The sequence below is a fragment of the Molothrus ater genome, chromosome 1 (assembly GCF_012460135.2).
Source record: "Molothrus ater isolate BHLD 08-10-18 breed brown headed cowbird chromosome 1, BPBGC_Mater_1.1, whole genome shotgun sequence".
In the NCBI taxonomy this organism is placed as follows: domain Eukaryota; kingdom Metazoa; phylum Chordata; class Aves; order Passeriformes; family Icteridae; genus Molothrus; species Molothrus ater.
In genome coordinates, this window is record NC_050478.2 from 9,681,734 (window position 1) to 9,704,558 (window position 22,825).

The window sequence follows — 22,825 nt, forward strand, 5'->3', positions numbered from 1 at the left end:
CATTATATCTAAATATTAGCTAGAATGCATTTTTCAAAAGCATACAAGGTCTTAAATAAATGAGCCATAGATCTTCATCACTCTCTTTGGAAAAATTTAATGTTCTGTTTAGCTTTATTCCTAAAATTTCTTGAAGTGTTACTTCTAAATGCTACTGTGTGACTAACTTCTGATTAGCATAACTTTACTATTCATATGTACTTACAAACTGTAATAGGGAGATATTATTCAGTGTTAGTGAAACTTCACATAAGTAGTATATTTCTAGTAGAATTCTACGGACAATATAATCTACTATTTTTAAAGGTTACACAGCTTTAGAATCTGTAATTTGTGTGTGTGGGATAAGGTAAGTCTTTCTCATTATGCCTTCACCCAGGATATTTCAAGGATTGTACTCCTAAAAGCTTTTTATTTAATACCATTGCTCTTATTTCTATATATAAATTTGCATGCCTTAAGGCAAAGAATCCCTCAGTGACCCGATCCATGCCTTGCCCACAACAATTCACGTGGCTCCAAACACTGCCCCTCCTGGAAATGTTTGTCTGCTGATCAACACAGCCACAGTGAGCAGCAAAAGCCAACAGCAAGAGCTGTCTGTGGGAACTCCAATCTCACATAACAGGAAAATGAAACTTCTTGATCTCTAAGCCATGGGGTTTATAAGAAAAAATGCTGAAGGCAGGCATGGGGAAAAAGCCCTCTCTGGTGTCCTCTGGTCTAAGAAGACTTCCCCTGCAGTGCAGAGGTGTCTGCCCTCACTCGTGACTGTGCCTGGCTTCAGCCTAATCAGTTCTGGTAAAAGAAGGGTGGGTTTCAGTGAAGTGACAAAACAGCTGTGTCTCGGGCTAACACTTGAGTATTTGTACATGCACAGCTGCTGTTCATACACCATGGTCAGTCTCAGACCTACCTCATCTAAGTGATTTTGGGTACAGCACCCCTTCCAATCCTGGGTACCCCCGGGCAGTGCCTGCTCCAGGTCAGGAGCTTGGCTTGCCAAGGTGTTGCTGTAACACAGACAGCTGGAGTAGATCCCAGGCTGACTTGGTCTTTCTAACCCAAAAGCAAGCACTTAGCACTTTATCTAGTACTCAAAGATCAGAAAAAAGGTTTACACCTTACGCTTCAACAATTGAAAATGATTAGTCAAGTTCTGCACTCCAATTTTTTATGTACTTACAATCCAATATCATTCTATGTAAAATTTGGATGTATAGGGACAAAATCTGGCAACATTAAGGAAGGTAAGAAGCTAGAAACCTGCCCTCAGAAGCCTGAACATCACTGGAAACTCTGTCTTATCATGTCCTCTAGCTTCACTAGAATTTTTAAACACAGATTTCTTTATTGTAGTAACATCATTTTATGCAACATCAACATAGTTCTACACCTATCAAAATATCTATAAATGAGAATATCCTGAAACATGTCAAAATATCACTGCTCTATTTTAGGACATCTAGAGGTATGGTGAAGCATTCATTTTGCATATATTTTGGGTTATTTCCATTTGCTTTAGAAAACTGTTCTAATTTTTGTGTCTGCCATATGAGAGCCATGATTCAAATCCTACAAATGAAGTTATGATTCCAATGATTAGTTTCTTCAGTGCATTCTTACTGGGAAATTGAAAGAGGTAATTTAATATAACTTATTCTGAAGTGGGTGCTGTTCAAGATAGGAACAGTGCCATTCCCTGGGTTTGTTTCAGGCCTCATTAATTGATTATTCAAATCACAGACTCTTATACCCCAAAACTGGATTACACTTTCTTGAGCCACTGGAGAGCCTGACTTGTTATTCAGAAACTGTGGTTGAAAACAAATTGCAGCCAAAAACTGAATAAACATTTATTCATGTCGAAGTAATTCTGGTCACAGCCAACCTGAGCATGGAATTGGACTTAAAAATACTGTGTTCCATCATAATTCAATGGTGCCTATGTGAAGAGATAAAGTTCCTAAAGTTCATCCTAAGTTCCTAAAGGATGCTGAAGGGATACCTGACATGGTGGCTCCTGAGCAGGGCTGTGGCTCGTGGTGTTTGCTGAGCTCCCTTGGGCTGGAGAGAAACTCCTGGGAACAAATCCAGTTGCAATAATGTTGGTGTGGGACAGGGGCTTGTGCTGATTCCTGAACTCAGGAGGAGTCAGGTGGAACTGTGCAGCTGCTAAGGAGGCTTTCCCTTCATGTGAGACAAAGAGATCCCCAAGATCTTGCAGGAGTGCTCAGCCATTCAAAGCAACAAGTTCAACTCAAGTAGTGGTTCACATCAAGTTGGAGTGGAGGAGAAAAGTTATGGGTCCTGCTTAAATGCTGTTTAGCTCTTCAGTTTTTTACCAGTATTGTGTCTTTCATGGTATTATGCAAATAGACATCTAAATTACACAACACATGCACTCATACCCTCACAGACACAGCTAAACAGCTGAAGATGACCTCAGTACTTCATAGATTTATTTCATGTGTAGGAGATCAAAAGAAAATACCTCAAAGCTTCATTGTATCTGAATAAACAAGAAGGTGTGAAATGCTCATGAAGGTTTTGTCTGGCACAAACATGCATGACAATAAAACCAACAAATCTCACATGGATACTGTAGAGGAGTTCTACTGTTTTTTTTAGTTTTAGTTTTTTCCAGCTCCTGTTATAGGTGCTGGAATACTGCAAATAAAAAAGACACATTTTGGCAAATATAATTCCAGAGATAGTACCACAGCAATGCACAGATCCTCAAGATTACAACTTCAGCACTGGTTTTCTCTACAGCAGAGTTATTCTGGTTTTCTAGAATAATTGCCTTCTTGCAATTATTCTAGAAAACCAGAAGATAAAATAATACGATAAAATAATTCTCATTTTGAGAGTGTTGCACATCATATCAAACTCGAATCTAGCTCTCTGGATCCCTGTACTGTTGAATATTCTTTTACAAATGTTCAATGTTGAGGTGGATGTACGGTGGAAATACTGGTAAAATCTCTTCTGTAATGGCCTGAAACTCTGCTTGCCCAGAGTACAGACAGTGCTTTGCATTTTATCATTCACATTTGCCCTAAAATGTACAAAACTTTTAAGTCAACATCCTGAAACATGAGCAGCTTCTGAAGTTGCAGCTTAGGAACTCATTTTTAATCCAGCTAAAGCAGAGCCTACTGTCCACTGACACAACACAGCTAATTCAGGCCTAGCTGAGAGAATCACAAGCTGTGGAAATTTTTTACATGACATAAAGATGATGAACTGGATTGCAGCTGTGATAGACTCCAGACCCATGTTGTTAGTGACTATATAGCACATGTTTATGCAGTGACATAAAAGCAATTCATCAGCTCTCCCTGGACTTGACTGAATGGCTCAGTAAGCTTGGTGTGAATTTCATAGTCTGTTGTTGCTTTTGAAATGTTTTTTCTTGAGACAGGGAAAAGAAAGTGATAGATTGAGGAGCTCTGAGAAGCATTTCTCATCTCCACAGAGGAAGACACAGTTTCTTTCCAGCACAGCCAAGGCCTGGGAAGTCACTAGTGTCCACACATTCCTTACTGAGACACAAATCCTGTTATCATAGATCGACACCTAAAACAGATTCCACTGTCCAGAGCCACGCATGAATTACTGCTGAGCTGAGGAGAGCTCCTGCATTTGTTTGGACAGTGGCTCCATTTGCCACCACCATCTGGGCTATGTTCTCTTGAGGTATTTCAGATATGAAAATTGCCTTGCAAAATCAATCCTTTTTATTTTACAGGCCTGCATATGAAGATTATAAGTCCATTAAGTTTGTCATGCATCTCACCTGCTGTCCAAACAAAAAGGCCATTTCTCATTCTCTACTAAATTTTCATAAGTACTTTTGATTAGAGCATCTTGACTTTGATTTACTGTTACCATTACATATAATTCCATTCCTAATTCCAGTGTGAAGTAAAAGGAATCCTTATTCAACATGAAGCTCTTTCATTATCTTTAAATACATACTTTCTATTATTTCAATAATAATTATTCATCAGGGTGAATAAAACAGAAACTGCAAAACTGGATTACCATAGTTAAATTTGACCTGAAATGGCCTGAATCTGATAGTGTATCAACATAAAAAAAGCTGGGTCACAGCACTCCTCTATCTTTCGTTTATGTGAGACCACAGAAATGTATTAATTAGTACACAATCATATCTGATAAGACTTAGAAAGGGGAATGTACACAGCTGGGAGAATTCACATCCAACAAAATACATAAGCAGCTGAATAAATGGTCTTCCATCACCTTACTTGGTCCAAACCACATGTTTTTTTCTCTGCTGATCATCCTCTTTCAGATATAACCAGGATTATATTTAGGCCAAAATGTCTGCTTCACTTGGGTTAATCAGTTTTCACTTTTTGCCTCCTAATAATACATATTTAGTAGAGTGTAACGCACAAAATTCTGTCAAAGTCTTCATTAATCCAAGTTGTATCAGTGGTTTTTTATAAAAAAGTTATGACAGCCTAAATACATGGAAGGTGAGTTCTACAGTGACTTTTTCTAAACCAAACACAAGAATCAGGCTGGTGAGGTCTCTGGCCTAAGAACCCTTCAATTTTTCATGCTCTGTTAGCTGGTCTTAGAATCTAGGAAATCCTTAAAGTTATAGCTCCAGCACATCCCTTATCTAACCATGGTTACAGCAATGCTATTGCTACAATGGGCATTAATCATACATTTAGCAGGTGAAATCTTCCTGCATTCCAACTATCCAAAAGGGAATTTTTCCTCCACTGACCACATATAATACAAAAACTGGTTTGACAGTAAGCATCTGAAGTGGGCTTTCATTCTCCAGATGATTTTGCAGCAGACTGGAATCCATTCAATGACTGGAATTAGACAAAATACATGGAGGTATTTTATTGGCATGGATGAGTCCCATTGGGTAAAATTATACTGAGTCTGGCTTCCACAGCCTGTACCTCAATCCTGGTTCTCCTGCTATTAAACAGAAACCAGGGGCTGCAGACAGCACAACCACAAACTTCAGCCTGGTCTGAAGTCAGGACAAAGCCTGAGGTGCACAGCCATGCCCCAGGATGTTCTTCCCAGTTTCTAAGGTTATGCACCCATAAGAAACATTCTTAGATAAATCAGTTAAGGAGAGATGATGGCTTTCATCTTCTGATGATTTCACCTATCTTTGTTTCCAGTTCCAATTCTTTCAGCTTTGGCCCTCAGCATCACAGCAAGTCTCAGTGTTATTACACTCCAAGACCAAGTCCTTCAGTAAAGTGAATGAAGTTGCACAGTGAACTTTACAAATCTCATCAAGTTAAGTTCTTAGGCATGATCTGATAAAAATCATAAATATAAACCCCAAAAATTGGTAAAGAAAGAAAACAACCTATTCCTTGAGTATATTAGAAGTTAGTGATTCATTATTTTTAATACTGAGAATAATGCAATCATGAGAAAAAGACATTTGCCTAGCCCTGTGAGCGTTCACCACTAGCAAAATTACTTAAATGAAAAGGGAAAAAAAGAGATAACTGTGTACACAAAATTAGCACGAGAATTAGCAATCAACTGTAGTTCATACAAGGTTCTTAGCAGATAGCATCATGTTCATTAATAAATGATGAACTGCTTAGTGGAGTTTTTGCTTAGTGATATCACTATAATAACAGACACATGTTTTATTTATGTTTCAAGTTATATCCAAAATAAGTGAGACATTCAGATGTCAGATTCTCTCTAATATCTAAAGATTCTTTACCCCAAATTTAAACTTCCACTGTTCTAGATGAGATAGCACTCCATCAAAACCAAGGGGAATAATATGAGGACTTCAGTCGCTGTGCTCATCTTTGGGGAGTTTTTTCCTGTGACACAACAAAGCAAAAACTGCATTTCTTAAAGCTGGCTGCACTTTTCTCATAAGGATGGTATTTTTTTTCTCTGTGGGATACAGTGCGATTTGTGCAGCAGATTGTATTTTGACAGATGCAACTGTATCATAAAAAGGCCCTTAGCACCATGAGACTGGTAGCTCACAAACATTCATGAGCTCCAGAATTTCTTTAAAAATCCCAATAACGAAAATATTTTTGAGAATGTAAAATTCCTGAAAGCCACTTACCTCCCCCACACCAGTCTGCAGAATTTTCAGTCCAGTTGTTTTTTCAAGCCTCTCTTTGTTTATGGCTGCAAGGAACAATGAAGATTGAGAGAGTTATAGGAAAGCTGGAATATGTATGATTTTACAGCATTTCCCACCAACCTTTTTCCTTCATCAATATATTCACTACAGTTCCTACCTATTCCATCTATGGAATATCTTTCCCTGAGAGCAGCTCTGCTATTCAGTTTTTTTGAATGCATATTTGTGCTATTAATTGCTCCTTATTATGTGAAAATAAAACCAAGCTAATTCTATTTTTTACAATATTAAACACATTTAACTCAGATACAGAATTTGTTTGGCAAGTTCTTTTCTGAGGATACTTCCCACTTGCTTGCATTGAAGAGCAGAGCAATAATTGACCATGAGAACAGCACTGTCACTGTGTAGGACTTTTCACAACAGATACAGACTCTTACCTCACAGGTAAAATAAAGAGTTTATTTCACACCACCAAGATGCAATGCACAATTTTTTTTTTATTATTAGTTTTTTCTCTTTATCAGCTTCTGTATCACTAAAAGCATTCAGAACTAAAGTAAAGCAATTAAATAAAACCCAGCATAAAGCAGTTAAATAAAAGTATTAATCACTAAGACTACAATTATACTTGCAACCCCAACAAGCTCAGGGCATGGGCTTGAGCACTGTTGTACAGCTGCCCATTCCCTTAAACCTATGGTCTGATATGCTTTGGCCTGTGACTCTCAGCAGCCTCAAAAAACAGTGTTCAACCACATTTCTGGGAACAGCAAAAGGATGAGATTATTCCTAGCTGGGTGTATGGGGACTGCCATCCCATTCTGGATGGGGAGATTTGAACCTTCTAGATGCAAACTTTGTCAGTTGGACTTGTGGCCAAAACCCAGGCACCTGGCTTGATTTATTTATGAGTAGCAATGAAGCCTTGCAGCCTTGTTAACCTCTCCTTCCTTTCGCTGCCTGTAATCCAAGTGAGTCATCTGGGTTCTCTCTGCTGTCTTTGGAAAGGGATGCACATTTAATGTTTTGAGTCATCCCACACATCTTACACATATCTGCAGGCACCTACCTCTTCTTTGATTATGAACAAAATTTGATAGATGCAGCTTCTCAATTTTGGTTGCCTGAAGCAAACCTTCCAATCAGAAAGGTCAAGAAGTGCTAGGAACATACTGCGCACTGTAAATTTACATGAAGATACTTAAGGGAATTAACTTTTTCTTTTTATTTGTGAAAAATTCCCTTTAATTGTTGCCATTTGAAACATTTAAAACAGCTCAGATTTCAGCAGACATTTCTTGAAGATTATTCTGAACTGATACTTTATTGAGTTTGTCCAAAGTGCAAAACAAATGAGTCACATTTATTCCAGAGGTAAGTTGGCTCATTAGGCTCCATCTCACCACTTATGGAAAGATTTTTGTAAGAGTTTTTACATGCAAAGACTCAAGAAGTTACACCTCTAGCAATTCCAACACAGAAAAACTTTTCTGACTGCCTTCTGCAAAGGGTTAATATTGCCCTCAAATCAAACAAAGAAGAAATCTCTGCACACATTTTAGACCCAGACACTTTTATTTTTGCATCTTTTTAAGATGCTGATTAAGCAGAGAGGAACCTGGAGTCCCAAGCTAAGAAAGCTTAAATGCATGTTTTGCTGCATGACAACCTAAAACCTGCATGCAACACTCACATACTTAACACCTGTGCCATGCTTTATACATTCACAAACATATTTATTCTACACACAGCCAAAGGGAACATGGGAAGGCAAGTTGACGGAAACATGAAATTTGAGAGCACGTTTTGCAGTGTTGTATATCTTGTGCAGTATGAATTTTCAAAAAAATAAGTAAATCTTTGAAAAGATACGCCATGCTACCACACTGACCACCTTGCACCCAGAAAACACATTAAAGGCAGATTTCTAGCAAGTGCAAAAATTGAAGATTTATAAAATGAGAAAGTTCCACAGCCTCCTTCAAAGAAACTGAATGGTCCAACAAAGGATTCTTTGGGAGCTTAGGATAAAGAAAACTGCACAGCAGAGTGGCTGCAAAATAAATGGCTATAAGTAAACAACAAAGTTTAAATCCCACTGTGTAATTTCTTACCACATGAACAGTTAATAGAAAGTACTTGGTCTGCTGAATCGCTGAATTTTATAATTACTATTACAGATTTGACCTCCTTTTCATAGGTTTCCTGCAGACATTAATTATTGAAGCTTTGGTATTAAAAAACAACAACAAAAAAGATTTAATAGCCCTGCTTTCCCCCTTGATATTGGCTGAAACACAAAGGACAGGTCTGACAGCCATGCTAACACAAACCCTGCCAAAATTAGGAGGCATGGAAGGCACGAGGTGTTATTGATTAAATCATAACCGGAAAATGGTCAAGCCCAGGCTCTGTCAGACTGTGGAGAGAGACACGGCCGACAGTCTCAGGCGTGTACAGCAGAGAATTTTAGCTAACCTTGAACTGCACAAGCTGCCCAGGAAGGTCAAGAAATTCTGTCAAAAATGGTGCTGAAGCAGTAACCACGTATCAAGCAGCTGCTTCAAGCTGTGGAATGGTGAATACAAGCACTTAACCTTTTCTATGCAGAGAACTTAAAACAAGACACAGTCAATATAGATAGATGGAAGAAGTGGTGGGAAAATCTATTCAGGTATCAAGAACAAGCTACTAATTCTCTGAAAATAGGCCCAAATTTTTGAAAATATTTGTGTGTACTAACTGCTAGCTTTTATTCAATTACCTGTATACAGCAGCTGATGTTTCAGTTGCAAATTTTATTGCAACTGAAATTATTGAAAGTAGAAATTACAGTTCTGGGTAACATGGTATATTGGACATTTCATTATTTTTTTATGGTCACAGTTTAAAGTCCTATAATACTAATGGAGAACTGACAAACTCCTTAGTAAAGAGGCATAATAAAAACAGCTATTCAAAATAAAGAAAAGAAAAGAAAAAGAAAAAAATACCCCAAGCAAATCCCTCTCAAACCAGTTAGCAACACAAAAATCCATTTTTTAATCTTCCATTGAAACAAAAACTGCTTCCAAACACACAAAAACGGAGGCCTTTAAATTAAATTCACTAGATGAAGGATATGCAAATTACCTGAAGAAGCGGAGCCCTATAATATTCTCAAAATTCAGCAATAGCCTATTTAATTAGTATTTTAATTTATCAGAATAATTCTTTGCACTTGACAATTTATGCAGTATTCCATATAATTAAGCACGTAGCTACAGTGGAATAATTTTGCCTACTCTCTGTATACCAGTTATTTTAACCTGAAAGAAACTGTGGAAGTCTCTTCTGTGATCTAAATTACAACGGGGACAACTTAATGGCTTTGCTCTATTAGAGAGCATGACAAGGGTGTTACTGAGTGTTTAAGGGTAGGGATTGTCACTGCTCAGTCTTCACCAACCTGAGGGAGGTCTGATGTGTTTTCTGAGGGCAAACGTTTATTTCTTTAGCAAAGTTGTCTGTCAGTGGCACAGTCAGGAACTGGAGTGCGTAGGTTTGGCAGGTTTAACCTCAGAGTCCATCAGTTATTAGAAGGAGCAAGTTATGGAGGGCTCTGAGCAGAGCTCCAGTCTCATTACTGTGCTTTTGGAAGGAGGTTTTTAATCAAGCAGGCTGCCAAGCACAGCTGCACCCTCCAGCTGACTCATGGGAGCACCCACTATCACAACTGGGGGAAAAGGGAACCAGGTTCAGCAGGGTTTCAGCAGGAAGCCTCCCCACTGTTGTCTCCCAGGCTGTTGCAGGATTTACCTGCCCCAAAGAAGAAACCATCCTTAAATATGAAAAATGTTTCTGGGAAGATAGCATCACTCACAAGGAAAACTTGATTGTTGGTACCTATCTGACTTTGAGTGTGTGTTGTATTTAATTGAATGTAGGGAAAAAAGGACCTATGAGCATATGATTCCCCTGTCTTCTATTATCTGCCCATTTTAGAATGAGCCAATTCATGCTCTAGACTCACTAACTATATTGACTGGACCTCCAGTCAATAAATTGAGAGCAACTAATTCAGATTTACTGTAGGCTGTCAAATGAATTCTACAACCACTGCTTTCTTCCCACGAGCTTGTTGCAAAGCTCCTTTCAAAGAGCCACATAAATGAAGAATTTCATTTATTTTCCTCTCTGAGGAAAGGAGGAAGGGAATTCCAGAGAGATGTGCTTATTACAGTTTTTAGCTTTTTAACAAGTATCTCTAAGATGAGCAAATGTTACATTTATTTACATGAAGCTGGATTTTTCTTTCTCCTCCCCTACAAGGAACCCTTGAATATTTGGAAAGCTTCTTCATAGCATGGTTCAGAGAGAGTGCCTTTGTCTTTGGCAGGGCCACACACTGTGTCATGCATATACACAGCAAGTCAAAAGCACAACATGGAATACTCAAAATACATCAGCTCAGAACAAGAATGACCAATTCAAGTGGGCAGATAAGTGAGAAGAAAGGTGCCTATACTAAATTTTACAATGCCATTAGTGAGGAACAAGTACACAAGCTGCAGGCAGAAGGTATTTTGTCCTCCAATCTTTACAGGGTGGTGGCACGAGATAGCTGCTTCATGTGTAATTTCTATTTAACTGGCAGCCAGGCCTGGATTGGAAATGGTTGCAGAAAAGTCAAAGCCATGTCGCTGTGCTAGCAACAGCCTGCTAAATACTATGTCATATTCAATTTTCAAGTCATTTTTCAAGTGATTTTAATTAGATATTGTTTCAATCTCATGTGCATTAATTTAATTTTTGATATCAACATTTCAGCTTTCAATCTGTTCAGATGCAGTACCTTGCTGCCTGGAGTAATTTAAAATATTGTTTGCATCTCCAGCAATTTTGAGAGCACACATCCTTTACAACCTACTCTAGCCAATAAAACCAGCAGATGGAAATTCAGACCATGCTCACCACTCCCTGTGCACCTTTGCATTCTCACAGATTTTGGTATGAGGCAGCTAAATCTCCATGCTCACAATCAAGGAATTTTCCATCTCTGTTTGTATTTAATTCTGCACAAAAAATACACACAAAATCCCTTTGTCAGGGAAATAGCAACCCTGCATGTTTCCCTAAGAGGGAAATGGGGCCACACTTGAATATCTGTCAAGAGCTGTATATTTTTTAAACTTATTCACTGAAACAATGTCACTTTTCCCACTCTAAACCATCTACCTCTTACACCCATGGCCAGGTAATATTCAAGGATAGAGTAGCAATAATTTTATACAGCAGGACTGCAGGTACCTATGTCTTTGCATAGGTTAGGGATGCATTTTAAACACATTCTTTCTGCATGACTGCTTGTATTGACTTATTTTTCACTTTTTCAATAAATAACTGCTCAATTCTATTTCTTCCTTTAACTTTCCTTTAAAATGAGCACACTGCTATTCTAAAATCTGATATTTAAATTGCAATAAAGGAGTTTTGAGATGTATGAAATTACTTTTTTATTTCTCTGGAGGTTTTTTTTGCTTTGTGATGGGATCCATCTCTACAAACTTTGCTGTCTCAACTAACAAGTCAGTCAAATTCCCTGCCTTGTCAAGAGAAGTAAATAGATATCACCAGAGATTTACTTATCCCATCCTGAGATTGGTATCATTTATTTATGATATGTATATATAAAAATATGTGCCTGGAAATGCCTGCTGCGTCAACCAATCCTAATTTTTTTTCGTTTTTTTTTGTTTCACAGGCATTTCCTTGTAAGAAAGACATGTACACAACCTCCAAAATACTTCAGCAGTAAAACATTTCAACAGACAATGCCATGGCTACAGAGAGGGACTTTTAAGGTGTGGTGTAAGGATGATTCTGTTTCTGAAGCATGAACAAACCCAGTTCATATGAATTAGAAACTGTAAAAATGAAAAACCTTTATCTACCCTAAATACTTCTTTTTGGCAGAACTTAAGGAACCCACTATCAAAAATATTCTCTTAAATAATATGAGCAGATTGCTGTCCATCAAAAGAAGAGTTTTGAGTAATAACAAAAATAACCATGCTCTGGAGATGTATTTTTTTGTTATATATTGTATATATGCATATATGTGTGGATATGTGTATGTATATATATATTGTTATATGTTGTATATGCTTTAGAAACACAAAATATATTTCAATGAATGCTTAACAGTGACAATTTTTAACACTACTGGCCATTTTAACAGTGACAATTCAATGCTGCACATTACTTGACAGAGTGCAATGCATGTATATATAACAACTCGCTTGCATCCTTAAAACACTTATCCATTATTTATAGCAAAAGTTGTACCAGTTCAGCCAGTGTTAGCAGAAAATGAAAAAAAGAAGTGTCATTCCACTTTTCACATCAAAATTTGTTCACATAAATATTCCTTGACAAGTATCAGCTCTGAACAGAAAATCCAGATGAAACAACCTGCAGGGCGTTGAGCTGAAACTGGAGCTGGTTCAGGTAGACCAAGGTGTGACTACCAGTGCAGTGCTCCTCTGCAGAGTTATTTCTGGTTGATTGCTAAGGTCTGGATCAACTATTAATTGTCATTTCAAAGTCCCCCTTAGCTTAATGTCAAAGTTCACCATCATATGTCCAACCTTCACATTTAAAAACCAGAAAGCAAGACTTGTGGTCCCAGGGGAAGGGCAGGCAAGAAAAACCACCTGGGCCTTTCTTAGCCCTTCCCAGGCAGAGCACTCTTGGCCTCCTCACCTCCACAACCCTGTGAAAAGTAACAGTCCATGAGACAAACTTAAGGCTACAGCTTTTTTTCCTTTTAAATAGAAAAGTTTTTGGAAAAACAATATAAAGGAACAGGTTTTCTCCCTTGTTTTATTTATAGTCAAGAATTCAACAGATTGCTTTAATTTTCTGGGGCTGAAAATACTACCAAAAAAAAAAAAAAATCAAGCAGATAATAGCAGTAACTCAGCTTTTCAAGAGTAGCTAACATTCTGGTTTTGTATCTGCTTTTTCCTTCTATTTGAATAACCTCTCTTTCCATATAACTCGTTTTGATCTCTCAGGACATCCATTGCATCTCTTCTTTGTGATTACTTATTTTTAAACAAGCAGAAAGAACCATTGAAGTCATCCAGAGGTTGATGCTTATGGTTGTACCTTTGTAGAAATTCAGGAAACCCTGTTATCTGAAACTTAACTGACCTTCTGTGATTTCTTAAGAATAGATGATGTGTTACTGGGGCAAAGGAAAGGATTAAGCTATCTCTCCAGAAGTCCACAAGATACTTTTTCTAGAGTTTCCATTATTTCTTAACACAAAAGAAACAGGCAGACTCAGGAAAGTAAATCCAAGAATAGCTGCTGCATTTTTAAAGAAGCAATCCACGCCTCCCCCTAGGGTGTACCTGCAAAGTACACTGACCCTCTTTCATATACATAATATTTTAAAATACTCATATTAGCATCTAATCAATAATCTTCACATTTGTTATGCTCTACTTTTTTATCATTCTCCAGCTTGCATCATTTTGAGTCTTAGCCTGAACAGTAAGAAATGTATGAATTATTCTTACACTTATTTAAAATTTGTCAAAATCTTTGGATGGACACTGTGGTGTATTTGCGCTGGTTTATGAAAGATTTAACGGACACTACCACTAATTCTCAGCATGCCAAATGTTATTTTTAATAAATACACATTCAAGAACTGTCATTTTTTCCCCAGTCATTTCCTCAGTTAATAAACAGCACCCTGTAGGTTCATTTCTTTAATGATCCAAAACACAACTTTGAGACACGTTATTTGTTATTCATCTACAACTGCACTTAATGTCATCCTCGTGGCACAAATGTAACAAGACTGAGTCATAAAAACATTAGCAATATTTCAACTGACTGGCTCACTAAATCATGAATAGCACAGCTAATGCACAAGGTCATTCACTAACAATCTATTTGCTGTGCCTCAGAATAAAATGAAAATATTTATTACCAAGGATGCCACTAGTAACAAGAGTCACAATAAAGCTTTCAGATGAGAGAGAATAGGGACGATGTTAACTTGCCCACTGTTTCTCAGAACAGTTTTTCATAATTCTGCTTTCATGAAAATTCTGGAGGCTACTTCACTACCTTTAAAAGGAATTCTTGAAAATCAGCAAGAATGGAAAAACCCTTATACTTCAGAAATACAGGCCAAATATTTTTTGAAGAATATAAACTTTAATCACGTCATAAAAATCCATTATTTTTATCCTTGGGTGGGTGAAGTGAAAAATAAGGAAGATAAATGCTTGCCTACAGAGATAACTGTGTCCTAAATGCATTTACAGGATTTGAATGTGCCTGTGTCTGCAGGTATTCACATTTGATGGGAACGAAGAGAAGGATATAACAGGAAGGATCTGAGTGTGTGAAGGATGGCTGCTTTGCAGTACTCAAAATATTATGACTATTACAACCTTCCCTACAATGCTTTTGATGGCCAGAATCACTGTGCCAAAGGCACTGTGCAAACATGCTATTAAAAGGTGGTTCCTGTGCAAAAGAGCTTATATCTACCAAACAAGTGGAGACAGTAATTGGTGGCAGAGGGGAAGAGATAACAAGGAATGGATATTAGGCAAGAGAACAGCAGAATGCCAAAGCTGCCTCCATCCACACAACATTCTTTCTCTTATTTTTTGGCATGGGAAGTGATGTGTTCAGCTAAGCCTTATAAATCCTTTAAAAGCTGCAGCACTTTCACCGTTTCACTGTTAGGGGCAGAAGAGACTTATTGGCAGGGTTTAAAATAAGGAAAAATGGCAGGAAAGGACACTCTGATCAGCTCTCCCAGAAGTGCTGGAAGCAAAGGTAAAGCTTCCCCATTCTGTAAATGATGGGATGGAGAGGTGTCTCCTTTATGGTAGGTTTAACCCAGTGCTCATCGGAATGAGTTTCTGCTGGCACCATCCCTCCTCTTTCCTCCTCTATGTAAAGATTTTTTAGGACATTCCTTCAAAATGTAGAAAAGGCTACCTGGCCTGTGCCTCTCCCCATGGTGCCAGTTCCATCTGAGCAGGTTAAAAATCCAATTATAAACTTCTCATTGGGCAAAATGCTGTTCTGTGTCCCAGACCTGTGTGCTTTTTGTGAGAATCTTACATCCCCAAGGCAAAGCATTTTGTCATGCTGCATTTTTAAAAAGAAATCATAAGCAACTGCAGCAATATTCAAGCTAAAGAAGACAGGTGAATTGACAGTGAGAGGCTGTGGACTAATGCTGTGAATCAGGAGTCTGCCCTATTGAAGAAACTGCCCATCAAAATGCCAGCTACACCCTCTTATGAGTAGCCCCTTATCCTTTGTATTTTCAAAATGTGCATCATTAGCAAAAAATCCGTTATTTAAACTAAACAGTTGAGCCTACTTGGTAAATTTTGACTGACATGGTTTAGAGAGTGACCACAGGAGCAGTTCCACCAGCCAACACACGACAGCAGTAACCTCTCTCAAGGGTGTGATAACCCCTTTCATTGGCACTGATACTTTCAGAAGGAGACGTTGGCCCACAGCCTTTATAAGGCTGTCAGACTTGTATGGATTATGCAATTTAACACATAGGAATCATTACTGCATACAATTTTTGAGAAATGTAAATGAAATGCCTATCTGCTTTATGCATACATGGGCACAGGTCACTGTTAGAGTGCCAGCAATTTCAAGCCATTTCTGCATGCTATTTTCAGAAAAAAAAAAAAAAGCACAATAGCATTCTTATGGGGTGAAAATCTATAGGAGAGTTAAAAGCTCAGTGAAACACTTTCTGACTTCTGTGACTGCTGTGCTTGTCAGGCAGACACTGTCCCACCAAGACAGGCTGTAAAGTACGCCTAAGACTGTGAATAAAGCCCTGCTTTCTCCTCCCTGACACTGTAGCCATAGCACAGATTTGTTTCTAGGGTTTCCCCTTCATGGAAATATATGGAAACTAACCTTAAAAGAAATATTTGCTACTGAAAAAGAAAGGTGGCTATTGCAAGAGCAGTATAGATAATGACTTCCTTGGGAAATAATTTTGTGAGAAAGTGGTTTGCATATTGCTTTTGTAGACTGCTGGATCCATGTCTGATTTCTAAAGGAGAGCATGCAGTTTTGAAAGTATTTTAAAATTCCTTTATATATCTATATCATCTATATCCCTATAGATCTATATTACACACCAGAGCCCTGTACTTTATAAAAACCTACAATAATCTGCACACACACACATAACATGCATGTCTCAATATAAGATGCATGCATATAGCTTATTCCACACTCTACTCTTCAAAAAGGAATACAGAACTGTAGTATAATCATAAATTAAGTATGAGGTATACATCTCCACCCATCAAGATTAATGTATATTATCCCTTGACCCCTTCTTAATGTTCCATTTTACCACGTTTCTAAAATATTTATACCATACAGGGTGTTAAATTATAGCAATTAAGAGCATAGTATGGTTTTATTAATATTTCATCAAGAATGTTTCGTAATTTGAATTTCCTTGGTGCCCTTCTGTTGCTTTGCTGAACACTGGGAATGAAGGGCATTTCTGTCTTTTTCTTCTTCATCTTTGCAGAACTTTACCAGCATTTTGCTTTTTTTAGCCAGATGCAGAGCTTTGCAGCTACTGCCTTTTTACCTGGTGACTGATTAATGGAACAGTTTCAGGTTTCTTACGGCCAGTTCTGTCTCTCCAACAAAATAAAGACATCAGCAAACCAGAGATGGTCCAGAGAAGGGCCAATAAAGGGACTGAGACATGAATTCAAGCAGAGGCTCAGCCTGGGGTTTGTCCAGCAAAGACTTGACAGAAATCTAAATGGTAATTTAACTGCTGCTGGCTGCTGCTTGGGCAGGATTATAAAAAGGAGCCAGAATTTTGCAGAGACTCACACCAAAAGGACTTGAGGCAAATTGCTACAAAGGAAAATCTGATTGGACAGAAGGAAAGAATTATTTTCTTAGTAAGTGATGAGTAAGCACTGGGACAGGCGGCCACGTGAAGCTGTAGAATTCATTGATATTTTCACAATTCAAGTGGAGCAGGGCCCCACAAACAAAAATTTGGCACTGCTTTAGAATGGTTGTTGGACTCAATGACCTCCAGAGGTCCCTTCTGACTTCAATCTTCCTGTGATTATAAATATATACATATAAAAAACCACTAAGGACAATGATCTTCACAGGAAACTATTATTGTTATTTCATCTCAACATTTCTGAAGTACTGACTAACCCTTCCTTGAAATAGTTACTACATGTTTTTATGAGGAAAGGCTGCTGTTCTCAAAAGTACCATCATCTGTCAGATCCAGCAGTTTTATTTCTAGATCAGTTTGTTCTTATGCAGCCAAGCACTTTAGGACATGTTCAGCTGATGAATCACAACCCAAAAGCACTGGAGTGAAGAAGAGAAAGTGAAAAATTTGGGAAAATTCAAAACCAACTAATATTTGGGGCATGCAAATCTTCATGGTGATCACAGCAGAGCTGAACTAGGCTATGACAGCAAAACTGGAGATACAGCAAGGATTAGAATTGGAACATTATGTGAACAGTGAAAAAAAATAAAAGTCTTTTTAGAGAAAAGAAAGGTCTCTTCTTGAAGCAGGGTGATGTCACTGCATAAATGGCAGGTGGTTAAAGGACACAGTGAGTTTCATCCCAGCCAAAGCACGAGGCAAACAGACACCAAGGGAGAGGAGAAAGAGAGAGGGAACCATGGAAACACAGAGGGATGGGGGTAAGGAAAAAACTACTCAGGACTTCAGGTTAGGTTTGGCCACTCCCTACACTTTCCACCTGTAATTCAATGGCAGTTTCCAAATGTAGCTTTAGATATCTGAAAATCAGGCATTTTGTTAAAGTTGCTTTGCTACTTCCCTTATAGCTGATAGAGAGAGGCATTTCCAGAGAGTGCTTCACCCTCTCTGAGGAAGACATAATTCACATACAAATACAGTGTCACCATCCATTTGACATGCAGCCATGATACCCCAAAAGCAGCTGGGGGTTGATGCAAAGACTCCAGGAATTGATTTTCATGATACAGAAGTAGGTAGGTGATATTTCAAGGAAGAAGGATATCAAGTTAATGGGTAGAAAATCAACATAGAAAAAAGGGAAAATCTCTCCTAACCACAGGCTGAGTCACCCAGACTACAACAAAAAACCTCTAACATTTGAGAGTGGTGTTTTCCTACGATTCTGAAAGTGCAATTTCAAATGCAAAAATAATTTTGGATTTTCTCCTAAAAAGAAACCCAAACCAGTATTTTTTCTCCATTGATATATTTTTTAAATTTTATACTGCCTAGAATATAACACAGTAGCGAGTAATACTAACATAGAGTGATAAAATTGATCTAGAAAAATTCAAAGTGAGAGAATAAAAGACTTAAAATGACAGTTGTAAAATATTTCATTAACTGTAAAATATTGAGTATGGTTTTCACTAGGTACAGACTAGAGCATCTTATTTTTGTTTTCTGAATGATTAAAATGCTTTTTTGTACTGCAATTATGTTACAAAATACTTTAATATATGAATTATTTCATTCAGTACTTGCAGCCTGTTTCGAAAGTAATTGAATGTTAAAGTTTTTTGTATTTCCACTGGGGTAAAAAAAAGAAAAAAGCAGAATTATCTGTATTACAAGAATCAATTTTGATTGATAAGATGTACAAAAAACTTCCTACCCCATAACTTTTGCTGAACAGACTAAGTTGACAAGTCATCAGGAGGAACAAGTACCTCCAGGGTTATGCTGAAAGATTTGGTTGTTGTGGGAATTCATATAAATGGGGGCCCCAGCAAAGGAGCAATCTCTATATTACATTGTCACATTGCAGGAAGGCTTGATGCTCCTTCAGGTAACAGTGTGCCAAATATAAAAAATGAGCAATTTCAAGCAATGAGTTGCACCAAAGGTTGGACGAGGAGCTGAATGTCCTGCTACCTTACAAGTGGGGATAGGAAGGAGAAAGGAGGGTTCTTTTTCAGGTGTAGGAGAATTGAGGAGATAAAGGCAAGATAATTTACAGATTGCTCCATCTCTTTTTTATGGCTAAGTCAATTAGATGTTCTGTAATTTTGTATCTGGATAATTCCTTGGGTCAAGTTAGAAATGTAAACCCTACAAAAATTCATCTTAAATAGATAAAAACACCAAGGTCCTGTAAATACAGATAAATGTAGGATGGAAGTATATGCAAGGTGTATGTGTTTTGTGTGTATGATGTATGCTGCTGCAATAGGACTTGCATATATTTGAATATTCATTAGATCTTCAATATTGTGAAACAAAATGCAATAAAGGCAGAAAGAGAAACACAGATAACAGGGAGAAGATGCATCTCTTTCATTTCCCTAATTTCACAGTGTATAATGATCCACCCATCTATTTTCTTATTTAAAAATATCAACAAGATGTTTGGTATTATAAATTACATTAAATAATAGACATTAATAATGCATTATACTCTTGAATCAATTCCAATCTTTAAATTAAATCCAAATATATTAATACTTAAATAATAATTAATATAAAATTAACTTTTAAATATAGCACTGTATTACTTGGTGGGAATTATATTAGTAGTTAGAATATTTTAAGGACATAAGCCTATCTAAATCAAATTACAGGCACTGCTGACAATTCATTAAAAGGAATTACAATATACCATCTCTTAGATAACTGCAACATATAATTCCATTATTATATAGATCATAGTGTGGCACCTACCTCATTCTTTTAAACTGCCACACTATTACTTGTGCAATTTTACTATGTACTATGCCACACTTTAAAATTATTTCAACAGCAGTAGTGCTAAAGGAAAACAGCAATTTTATAAAGCCTAATACATCTGAGGGGGAAAGCACTCAGAGTATCTAAATATGTTTTCTATGCACAGTTTGAACTGCAGTTGTTCAAAGTGAAGCCTTGCCTTTGGTGTGGAACATGAAGTACTTGGGAGAGAAGAGCAGAGCAGCATCAAAGGAGGCCCCACCATCTGATGCCACAGAATGCCTGTATTGATTTTGGATTTTGAAAGGCTTCCTTTACCTTGAATAGTTTGCAGATCCAATGAAAGTCTGAACAGACCCAATGAATTTAAATGCTGCTCTAACTAAAATGTAGTATTTGAGAAGGACATACAAGTTATTCTATTATTAGGCTTGTTATCAGCAAGCATGGTAGTAATTCAGAGACAAATATATGACACATTTGGACCAGAGAGATTAGAAAAACTACAACCATTACTTGTATTTACAATTGGGAAGAAGCTACTTCGAAGTATCTTTTATAAGGTAGGCAGAGGTTGCTTTTTAGCAACAATTAGGTTAAAATACTTAAATAGACTATTTTTCTGAAAAGTTAATATTATACAACACATTTTCAGCCTTCAACAAACAAATTAATTAAAGTGACTTTTGGATTTGAATTTGGCATTAAGTATTTTTCACACTTGCAGCTTTTAATTTCATATACTGTTTAGTTTAATTAATATTGACTTGCAAAAGGACCATGATTATTATTTTTTTAGTTGTAGCAGAATCAAGAGATTGTTGTCATATTCAAGACGCTGATCCCATTTTAAACCTGGGTGCTAGATAATACCATATGTGAAGACACTCCCAGTATTCCTTCCCAAGGGATGGAACATTGCACATATGTTAAACAAAAGTTTTTGGAGAACCAGGGAAAGTGGTTTTATGAAAAGTAAAAACAAAATAAGTAGATAACTGTCTTTTATTTCCATTATTAGATTTTTGCTTCAGATTTGTTTTAAAGTACCTCTTTCTAATGAACACAATTCTTCCCACTGTTCATGTAATCAGCATCTGACCCACATTCAAGCTCCCTGGCACAGTCTAGAGCACATTCTTGGGGGAACCTAAGATGTTGCTAATAAAAGTTGCAGCTGGTACTCCTCTCACAGAAATTACTACTTCAGAGCAGAATCTGTGTTTGTGTCTGGGCTGCCAAGGTGGATGCTGCATCTTGGCAGGCTCTGCCCTCCCCGGGCCTGGCAGTGACAAGGGACAGCTGGACACATGCCCCAGCCTGTTGAGCTGCCATGGCAATGATAGCCCTTGGCAAAATGAACAAGTAGGAGCCATATATAACATTTCCCATTTTGCAGCCAAAGCTATCAGAGCATGTCTGCCTCAGCCCCGTAGCTGAAGCCATCCTTGTGCATCTCAATACAGCCCAATTAATCTTAATTTATTAAGAATTCAACTCTGCAAAAAGCATATTTTCCCTACTGAGCTAGCATTTTTTTCCCTGTTTTGCAGTTTTATTTGAGCATTCAAGAACTAGGCACAGTGTTGGTTACTTGGCTGATGATAGCAAAGGCATCTGAACAATTTTTTGGCTCTAGTCATAGTATAAAAGAGTCATAGTATAAAATAATAAATATGAATTCATACAAAATTCTTTTATGTGTTTGCAAGTTGTCTCCAACATCTTGATCTTATGGCTTTGTCAGACTTAATTTGAAGAACAGTTTTCTGTGCATAACTCTTGGGCCATAACTCAGCAGTTCACCCAGGGCTGAAACTTGGAGTGAGCTCGTAGCCACCTCACTGATTTCACTGCCATATATGTGCTGTCAAGGGGGAACCACATCCTGTTGATTTTATAGGGTCACACTTTCATGGGCAGTTGGTTCAACTCCCTCAAAATATAACTGCTGTGCATCAATTTCAGCTAGACATAAAAGTCATATCATGCTACTTCTGCTTTGTGATTGGAAAGAGATTGCATAATATAGACATATCCCCTTCATACAGTAATACCTGCATCAGTAAAAGCCTTTGTCTTTTATAAAAGACAGGAAAGTTGTGAAAGAGTGAGATAAAAGTGATTTGTGTAAATCACCAAGCAGCCTGCTGCCAAAACCAGAACCCCTCAGTTGTCCTGTCAGCTGTGAAAAAATATATTTCTAAAAATATTCATAGTTTAACATGCCAACTCCAGCATAGAATCTGTAATCAAACACTACCAGGGATGCAGGATAAAAATTATTAAGTGAAAGTAAAATGAAAGTATACAGCTAAAGAAATCAGCTGGGCTAAATATTTCTTCTCCTTTTTTACCCTCAACTTTTTGCAAAGAAAGGTAAAGAAATTTCCTGTGGGAAAAAGAGAAACCACCCTTGGGAAAACAGCAGCAATCAGTGCACAATAAAATAACAGATTAAGTGAAAGATTATTATAAATACATCTAAAAATTCATTGTTCTTGATACTTTGGCCCATTTAAAAATGAGCTGCTAGAGCAACATTGTTTCTTAGACTGATAACCAGCTTATTGGATTTCAGAGGGGTCAGAGGCTTCCTTGTTTATTTAGCTGAAGTAGTCTTTTAGCTCTCTGATCTCCTCAGTCTGTTGTTATTATTAGTCTTCCCTGAGTTCTGCTTTTCAAATACCTTGTCTCCAGCTCACTTTGCATTTCCTATTCAGCAATTTAACCCTACAGACAGTTTATAAAACAAGATAAAAATCCATAAATTAGGCGTCCATGGGTGCCTGTGCCCTATTTCTTTGTCAAGGATGATCACAATCAAATGCTTGTTTCTCAAGACAGCCTGTCAGCAAGCACAATTACAGGTTTTCAACTTGCCCTGCCATAGCACAAGGCAGGAG

The 22,825-nt window shown here is 37.5% G+C and overlaps 1 protein-coding gene across 1 annotated transcript in view; it reads right to left on the reverse strand.

Moving 5' to 3' along the window:
- PTPRN2 (protein tyrosine phosphatase receptor type N2) overlaps positions 1 to 22,825 on the reverse strand; it is a 635,829-nt gene that overhangs the window by 229,858 nt on the left and 383,146 nt on the right. The window contains exon 12 of the mRNA XM_036405382.2: positions 6,119 to 6,183. Coding sequence (XP_036261275.1) covers positions 6,119 to 6,183 — 65 coding nt within the window. The remainder of the gene's footprint in view (positions 1 to 6,118; positions 6,184 to 22,825) is intronic.